This window comes from Anneissia japonica, unplaced genomic scaffold (assembly GCF_011630105.1).
Source record: "Anneissia japonica isolate Jap-2015-1 unplaced genomic scaffold, ASM1163010v1 scaffold199_len4679917_cov187, whole genome shotgun sequence".
Lineage (NCBI taxonomy): Eukaryota > Metazoa > Echinodermata > Crinoidea > Comatulida > Comatulidae > Anneissia > Anneissia japonica.
Window position 1 is genome coordinate 3,542,139 of NW_022686322.1, and position 9,699 is coordinate 3,551,837.

Here is a 9,699-nt window from a genome sequence, read left to right on the forward strand (position 1 = left end):
GGACTTTTCTATGGATTTTCCACTGGTGTTTTGTACACGTCGTTCTAACCATCTAACCTTTTATTTAAAGGATTTATTTCGAGCAAAGCAATTGCGTCTTTGAAGACAATGAAGTTTTCTGATTCTGATTCTGATTTTAACTTCAAAATGGATCATAAAAACCACTCCAGAAAATTGAGGATTGTCCTAATTGTATCATTCTCCATACTGTCATTCAGTTTTATGTTGTGTTACGCCTATCACCGTTTGTATTATCAGCGGACTGAATGGACACCTTGCTCTAGAGAGTGCGGCCCAGGTATCCAGTATAAAATTATGACAAATGAGAATGAATGTGGCACTGCTGACTCGGAAAAATGTTCTTTGATAACTATCGAGGAAAGAGCTTGTAATGTTCTTTGCTATCATGGAGGAATTCCATCAAATTCTACTACTAAAGAATGCATATGTGAAAGTGGCTACGGCGGAGAATGTTGCGAATGCGAGATACAGGACTGTGAAATGACCCCGTGGAGTGAATGGTCAGCGTGTACTCGGGAGTGTGGACCACAAGGAACGCGATTTAGAACACGTAATGTGGCCAAGCAACCTGCTTGCGGTGGAGCCCCGTGTTCCGAGATCGTTACCCAGGAAGAGAAATGCAATAGGGTATGCTACAACGGCGGAAATCTGGACGATTATAGTGACAAATGTACCTGTCCAGGATACAGTGGAGAGTGTTGTGAGTGCAAGATCCAAGACTGTGTTATGACCTCGTGGAGTGATTGGTCAGCATGCTCCCAAAAATGTGGGTGGGATGGAACACGCTTCAGAACGCGTGACGTGTACATAGCACCCACGTGTGGTGGAACAGAATGTTACGGATTCGTCGATCATCAGTCATGTAACTATGGGGTGATGTGCAGTGGAACCAGTGGCTACAAACACCCTCTGCACATTCCTATTTCATACTTGTCACTATGTTTTTCCTATATGTATATAAAGCTTCAATAAACACGTCTCTACAATTTCAGGATGTCATAATAATTAATAGCTCTATGGTTATGACATGGTGGAGTGATGGGTCAGCGTGCCCTTCCACGTGTGGGTCGCGTGGAACAGCATTCAGAACGCGTAATGTGGAAATTGCACCCATGTGCGGCGGAACAAAATGTTCTACGGAATTCAGCCAACAAAAAATATGTAACTATTGGCCGTGCTCCTCCGGCTACAAGCATACCCTGTACCCCACCCGCAGTATGCCTGTCATTATTATTTTCAGTTACCTATTTGTTTACGTTTCAATAAACACATTCATACGGTACTTAAACAGTTTCCGGTTACCAGTAAATTATGGTCACAATGTATAGCAGCAAAACATTAATCAAACTTATTCATTATCGTAATACCGGTACATGGCATTGAGTAGGCCTATCTGTCATCAATCTATAACACATCGAAACAGATCATTGTCATTAATTTGTCGTCATTATGTGACATTGGGTTTTACACCTTGAAAGCAAACTATTCCATTTTTATTTGCATACTTGTTCATGTAATTAGTTTATTTTCATTCATTTTCTCATTTTGCCCTCCACCGAAAGCATGGTTTAAAAATCGCTAAACTGTCCTTGTAAAGTGTTTTTGTCGAATGCTGCCAGCGAGCGTGTAGCGATTTTATGTAAATCCTACAACGTTTCATTTGTTGAAACAAGATACTGTTCCATTAGGAAGGAGGGTAAACTTAACTTTATTTTTCATAAAATATCAAATGCCAAAAATATATTTTAGGTGTATTATATAAGAAAAATGTAGGCCATAATAAATGTTTTTATTGTAGAATGGAAAGATTATTTTCCTTTGTCGAAAAATAGTGTTCCATCCAACTTGCCTTCACCACGCTAAATGGAACAGTTTACTTTTCAACTCGTATATCCCCATTGCGCTCATAAAGAATAATTACAATATGTATATTAATGCAAATATGCCCACATCAACACAATTGAACGACACAGATAAATGTAGCAGTACCTGTAGGCAACACATGACAAATTGCTAAATACATGTAACTGCGATTTTTATGTCAAAATTGTAGTGATTTGGTGCATGACATTTTCTCTATTTTTGTAGACTTCGTTTTGTGTTGAAGTGTTATCGTGTGTAAGTAAAGTTTAGTGATGAATAGCATGAATAGAATCAAAAGTACAATGACGTTATGGTGTACAGTTAGTGGTATTAAAGCCAGGCTCCGGAGCAAGGGTGGCGCTAGGATTTGCCCGACGGAGAGGTCGAGGTCCCCGACGGGGGGAGGGGGTGAGGAAGCGAGGGAGGGAGGAGAGGTGCCCCGACGAGAGGTCAGATTTCCCCGACGAAAGCAAAGTGGGGTGTGGTGGAGCTTCGATTAAAATCTTTCAAAAGTGGTCCAGGGGGCGGAGCCCCGAAAATTTTAACAATTTAGGGGTTTCAAAGGCTTATTTAATCGATTTTAGAGTATACTAATGTATAAAATACATAAAAAAAATTTCTCCCCTACGAATTATGCCTTTTCTCCCCGACGGGGGGCCCCCCTCTAGCGCCACCCCTGCTCCGGAGAAACACAATTTTGAGACACAAAAAAGGGTGTTTGTCGAAAAAATCGGGAACGGTGAATGAGATATATGTTTGAACATTTATAGTTCCTGGTTTTAAGATAGCTTCTGTTTAGTCGGTGATAATAAGGGTCATATAGAAATTATAAAAGTTGATATGCTTAAATGCATTTCCTTTTAGATGTATAAGAAGTCAAAGGTCAAAATACATAGAAAATGACATAATGGAAATGCTAACTTTTATTGAAACGACTGAACGATTTTAAAAAGTGACTGGAACTAAATAGCAGTGGCGTATCTATGTGGGTGCGCGGAGAGGGGGAGGCCCACGCCCCTCCAAAAAATGTTCGTGACCCCTTATCGGCCCCCCCCCTCCAAAACAATCGCGCTCAAGTAGTTACAAATTACCTAAAATTGCCTTATTTTGCGAGTTAGAGCCCTCACATAATCATCGAGTCCCCCTCCTTATGACCTTTGCGCTCCCCATTCAAGACTCCTAGATACACTGCTGCTAAAAAGAACAAGAATTGGTGAAGGATAGATAGGTTCATTGATATATAATTGCTCGGACCACGTACATGGCTTAAAATAGGGGGGAAAAGATTTATAAAAATTTTAGGTGTGTATAATAAAGCAAAATCCTTAAATTTTGATTCTGATAAGACATGGGCATTATTCTAATAGCAATCTTAAAGATAGTTAATTCAGATTGATTAAATTCTTTTGGAGAATGCATTAGTCGTTCTTTTTTTTTTTGTGCTCTTTCCATTTTAAATTTGCAGTTTCAATATTGATGCAATAAAATGGATGAAGAAGCGATTTGTTAAATCGGCATTTAGTAGCATTAATTTCAGCCTGTTCAATAAAATGAAGAAGCAAGCTACCATCGATGGTGACATTGTTGGAGGTTGGTGATGACCCTAAAGCGAGAGTTTAATGTTCTCATAGGCCTGCTCTTTCCCATATAATATATTCCAATTGAGCTCAACAACATGATTAGAAAATTAATAATCCAAATTAAAACCCCCCCACCCCCAATAATCAGAGGAGTAGGGTGGTTCCCATCTTCGAGGGGTGGGTAGCGAAAATTGTAAATATGGGATCAGTGACATAACGAAGGTCATGAGCCAGGTGCTGGGGACTGTAAAAGGCCCCAGCAGTGGGTGGTGGCGAAGCCCCCGGCCACTCCGGTGTTTTTAGCGTTTTGTGATGTATTTAATGTCTCCCAGGCTTCCCTCTATTTTGAATTTCTGGATCCGCGACTGTTTCGAGAGGAATCCCAAACTTATTAGAGTCAATATAAAGAAGATTTTAAAAATTAATTGCCAGGGTTCCGTGGGGGGGAAGTCCTCCTGCACAACCCCACTGCAAAAGGACATGCGTTCGCAATGGAACACCTCAAGGGGGGTTCGGGGACACCCTTAAGGAGACAGGGACATGTGTGTTAAATGGTCAAATCACATTTTCTATTAAGGTGGACTACTTTTATTTTTCTATCTTATCACTATATTATTGCATCACTACAACTGCAATAACCTCAAAATAACACAGCACTTGAATCAGAAAACAATACTTTTGTTGTTATAATTTCATTTATTTTCATATTTTGTTACAATTTAGTTCAATTATATTATAGACATTCTGAGGTAAATTTCAGTGTTTAAGAATCTGTGCCATTGCTATATGATTACGTGCCCAAACCATATTGACAGACAATTTCACGATTTAGTTTCCCCTGAATAGGTGTACCCCTGATAAGAAGACACCCCATATGATTACGTGCCCAAACCATATTGACAGACAATTTCACGATTTAGTTTCCCCTAAATAGGTGTACCCCTAATAAGAAGACACCCCTATTAAGCGGACATTTATTGGTGCCAAAGGTGTCCACTTAATAGTGGTTCTATTGTATTTGACGTCTGTTGTTGCTACAGTTTTGAAGATTACTTTAGTATGGCAACATGGTCGAAAACCTTACTAAAATCTTAAATTTTACTTGCTACAGGCAAGAATTGGTAGGTCCATTTAGGCAGTGGGCACATGTCCAAGAAGACTTAAAAAGACCATTACAAAACAGCCTAAAGAAATATGTTATTATATTATAAGCAACTTATAAATTACATAATTACATACATTTATTTATCATTATATAGATTAGAAAATAATACAATTGACTGTGGTAATTTTTTTTAAATCAAAACATTTTTTGATATCATTATTATTAAAATTGATTTATTGTATACTGTATGTGTATATGCATCAACAAGTTAACTTCCAGTGGACATGATAATCGTCTTACACAAGACTACTTAAAAAAAAAAAGACGTTAAATCTTGACTGAAACTCAATCCTGTCTTGTAAATATGTTTTAAATGTAGTGGAGTGGAGTTGAATAGCTTAGAGGTTCAGATGCTTGCCTTCTAATCCAAGGGCCCTGGATTCTATTCTTGTTACAGGACTTTCACAAAACCAAAAAACGACTCCACTCCCTAGGCCTAGGCTTGGTTTAGAAAGGATCATTCCATCACTTAAGTGGCAAGTGTACTTGCTGCTGGATGTGAAGGAAATAAATACAAAATAAAATAAAAAAATAAATCTTTGGAATATGATCCTCAAACCCCCACCCCCCTTAGGTACAGGTTGTATGCATATATACTGTAAGTATTTTCAAACAAATGATTGCACATTATTTTCGCTTTTTAATAGAGAGTCTTTTGACGACATTAAGTTTTAAAACGTTCAGCACCAGAAGAAGTGCGTTGACAATGTATGTGGAGATACAGACTATACAAGCATCTTGGAGAACAAACATCAAGATGTACGCTAAGTAGATGCAACCAAATATTGAACACACTGACAGGAAGATCAAACCCCAAACAGCATCAACAGTGTGTATCTGACCTGCAAAAAAATATATTAACAGTATTCATATCATCTTATCCTTAGTAGTAAGTTGTTTTTTGGAATTATTTATAACAAATTATAATCAATCAATTCATAAATCTGTTATCTAGTGTATACTAAGTTACTGTTTAGGTCAAATAAAATAAAATTAATACAGTACAGTATTTGCTACAGTATTTAAAAATAGATTTAAAAAGAAGTCAAAAAATGTATGTTTGTGATGTATTCTGCCATTTGTTTCCAACTCAACATAGGCCTTGACAACAATTTTTCAGATCATCATTATTTTTATTTTCTTTGGGAAAAAGTTTTTTCTTATTAGCAAATAGTAAATATTTTCATGAGGCTCCAAAAATTGATGAGGGCGGGGATGTGGAACTAGCAATTACAGATTTCCCCTCCAATTAAAGATCACTTTTGGGACTGGGGTTTCCATGGTATTTAGTAGCCTTGGTTCCAGGCCCTAATTTTAGGTTACTCATTCTTTATTGCACTTAGTGCGCGTCATACCTAATTTAATTGGCGTCCCATACTCGATTTCTTTTTTCGTCTATCTGTAAATTAACTTTCTCGTTGGTGGCGCTGTCCAGAATGAGAAATATAATAACAAATAAGAGACTTGTGGCAAGTCTAGGTATTTAGCAGCTAATAGACATTTGTTAATTTGGGACCACAGAAAAAGTGGTCTTTAATTGGAGGTGGTCTTTAATTAGAGGGAGACCTGTAATTTTAATGGCCTTATTGTGTGTGGGGAAATTGTTTTCTTGTTAATAATTACAGTTGTGTGTAATTACACCTTAAATAATGTTGAACTTGTTTCTGACTTTGTATTGTATATCACCAGAAAGGGGATACTCTTGTTTATTATCAGGCAGTGTTGTATGTTATGATAGAGTAAAAAATCAAATAAAGTATTTGTTATACATGGCTTATGGCAATAACTTACCTAAAGTAAACTGTAGAAAATAAAAAACTATTCCAAATATACTGTTTGGAAAGTTGAGTGGGCTATCTTCACCAAGAATTGGTCCTACAAGTCCAAACCCCTTGCCATATCTGGAGATGTAAAGAAAATGATCATAATTTAACATGTATAACTTAATGCCAAATGGGTAGTCAAGACATTTTGATATAAAAATACATTTAGTTTTCTCGCAAGTCCAATGTATGCTTCGCCTATTTTTAATATACCTACCTATACCTAAGCCTATTAGTGATTGAATAGATGATGATGATAATGATGATGTTGATGAAGAAGATGATGATGAATACCTGTATCTCACTGACACTGATGATAATAATAAAAATAATAAAATAATAATACTAATACTAATAATAATAATAATAGTAATAATAATAATAATAATAATAATAATAGTAATAATAATAATAGTAATAATAGTAACAATAATCTATATTATAATTATGCTTATTTCAAAGCCTGAAAGCAGACAACTGAGGGCCTAAATAAACATTTAGGATTCTATCTGTAACAACAAGTCCTGTTCGCGCGAAGTGATATCAGTCCACAGTTCAGATTAATTGTGGGCAGAATAATGAATTTTACAGTACGTTTTTCACTGCTACGTACCGTTTACTGAAGCAAAATGGTGTTTATTTACGTATTTCTGAATTCAGTTAGTGGTTTTATATGGATTGCCAAACTAGCAACATTCAATGTTAATTTCTGCAGTTTTATATGGAACACCAAAAAGGCAAATTTTAAACACACAGTCAATTTTCAAGCACATTCGGGTTTCAGGCACATTTGGCAGGAGTGGATCCAGCGGGGGTCCCACCCACATCCCTTGTCAGTCACGCTGAAAACAAAAATTGAATTAAAGGGAAAAAAGTAATAGGGGGGAAAAAAACGAAGTGTACTCCATGAGTTCAGCGGCGGATCCAGCAATGGGCGAAAGGAGAACTAAATTATTTTACCACTCACTAATTTTGAATTTTCTATTCATTGTTTGACGACGAACACAACACTATATCCCCAACAGCGATTTTCTCCAACAATTTCATAAATCAGGATGTAAAAAAGGCCAAAAGACAGATACCTAAAAACTGAGTTTTTTTAGCTAGGATGTAGTACCCCAGCTGTAGAACAGCTATGCATGCTCAGTGGCGTAACACCTATGCGCTCTTGTGTGGTGGTCCACATGGCCATCGGCCCTTAGGGATCCTTTTAGTTCCCCTACCCATGAGCGTCCAGTAGAGTCCTCGCTCTATGGCACCCTGATCCCCAATGGCTTTCTTAATAAATAATAGCATGTGTCTCTGACATCGACTGTATGGCATATCATATTAATCCAGTGGGGGTGGGGTGCCCATCCGGCCGGCCAGGGTCACCCTACTTTTGTCAAAATAAATTTAAAAATTGAGAAAAAATATACAAATTTTATGTCTGAATGAGTGCCATTTCCGGGCATCTAGAGGTGTCATAATCATAATTTGCTTTGTGACTCCCCAGTACAGAATAGACTATAGGTCCTTGATTAGACCTTTGCGATGCCCATGAAGGGAGGGGTGTCTAAGGGAGGGGAAGGGTGTCTAAGGGAGGGGGAGCATAGCTCCTGTCGGAAGGAAGTCATTTGTCGAGGAACACTGATTTGAAAAAGCATTTTTACCATCTAGGAATGCCATTTGCGAGCGCCTAGGGTCCTATTTTAAAATTTGATCCAAAGGCCCCAGACCCATAGGGTCCAGTAGGGTCCTTACTCTATAGCACCCTGATCTAAAATAGCATAATGTGTGACAACTGTAGGACATAAATCATATTAGTCCACTGGGGGTGGGTTGCCCAGCTGGAGGACCCCCTGCATTTGTAAACATTTCTTTTAAATGGTGGTAAAATATTCAAATTTTAAGTCTGAATGAGTGCCATTTCCAGGTGCCATAATCATAATTTGCTTTGCGACTCCCAGACTATAGCTAATTGATTAAACCTTTGCCCGTGATGGGAGGGGTGTCTAAGGGAGGGGGTGCATAGCTCCCGTAGGGTGGTAGTCAATAATTTTTCGAGGAAAACTGCTTTGAAAAAGCATTTTTACCATATAAAGATGCCATTTCCAAGCATCTTGAGGGGCCTATTCTTACAATTTGCTCACATTGTCCTTAGCCCAAATCATGGTGGGGATGATGTGGGTGTAGATACAGTACTTATTGGGGACCCCTCGTCAGAAAATTTCTGGATCCATCCCTGGTTGGTTAACAAACACAGTAGATTTTCTTCAAGCACAGTCAGTTTTCGTGTCTCAATGAGTTTCTGTAAAACTTTGCTTTCTAGCTGCCCCGACCAAAATATGTTATGGCACATGTAGACCTACCTATACTATATTGCAAATCATGTTAATTTTAATTTTAGTGCAAACCAAAACGTTTTTCAAGGGAATGGAGAGAATACAAGATATGTCCTTATACCTATTACTACTGCTGTTCATCTCAATTTAGTGTAAAATTCTAAATATTCTTATGTATGAAAAATGATATGAAACTGCTTTCAAAATCATGCAACCTATCTTATCATATTGGTAAGCGAGCGCACCCTCTAGTAATAATATTAATAATAATAATAATAATAATAATAATAATAATAATAATAATAATAATAATTTAATAATAATAATTTAACAACAACAACAAAAAAGACCATTGGCGATCAACAAGGACGGTTGAGCCGCCGACAAGTTGAGCCACCGGTCATTTCTATGGAACGCCAAGCGCGTCTCTCAGTGAATGTAGTGCGTTAATTGCGGCGTATTTCAATTAACTTATTCGTTCTTGGTACTGTTATTTGGGATGTATTTCAGTTTATTTACTCAATTATTTCAATTTATTTAATACTCGGTTTTTGCACTGATCTATTAAATATTCTTGGGATGTATTTCAATTTATTTACTTGTTCCTTCTATCGTTTTAATTTAAATTTTGTGAGTATTTGCTCAGTCAGCTTGCCAGATAGTAAAAGAAAAAACTCCATACATTCTTATCATTTATTATATATAATGCATGATATATAATAAATATAATTTAATTAAATAATTTAACAAAATAGTACAAATAACGAATAAGTTAATTGAAATACGCCGCAAACCAAACATAAAAAATAATCAAGTTATTACATTTTTAATACGATTTTGCATGACTATAAACAGTAAATTTAAATGTGTTAGGCCTATGTTATTATACAGTATTTACTATGGTTTTGTAATTTATATATTTT

The 9,699-nt window shown here is 36.9% G+C and overlaps 2 protein-coding genes across 2 annotated transcripts in view; one reads left to right on the top strand and one right to left on the bottom strand.

Moving 5' to 3' along the window:
• Nucleotides 1–315: 315 nt before the first annotated feature.
• On the top strand, nucleotides 316–993 carry LOC117114638 (A disintegrin and metalloproteinase with thrombospondin motifs adt-2-like). The gene has a single exon (XM_033258340.1). The coding sequence runs from the start codon at nucleotides 316–318 to the stop codon at nucleotides 991–993; it is 678 nt and encodes a 225-aa protein (XP_033114231.1).
• Nucleotides 994–4,140: 3,147 nt separating this feature from the next.
• LOC117116267 (vitamin K epoxide reductase complex subunit 1-like protein 1) overlaps nucleotides 4,141–9,699 on the bottom strand; it is a 7,131-nt gene continuing 1,572 nt past the window's right edge. The window contains exons 2-3 of the mRNA XM_033260275.1: nucleotides 6,421–6,530; nucleotides 4,141–5,471 (exon numbers count right to left, since the gene is read on the bottom strand). Of these exons, the coding sequence (XP_033116166.1) occupies nucleotides 5,257–5,471; nucleotides 6,421–6,530 (325 nt within the window). The 3' untranslated portion in view covers nucleotides 4,141–5,256. The remainder of the gene's footprint in view (nucleotides 5,472–6,420; nucleotides 6,531–9,699) is intronic.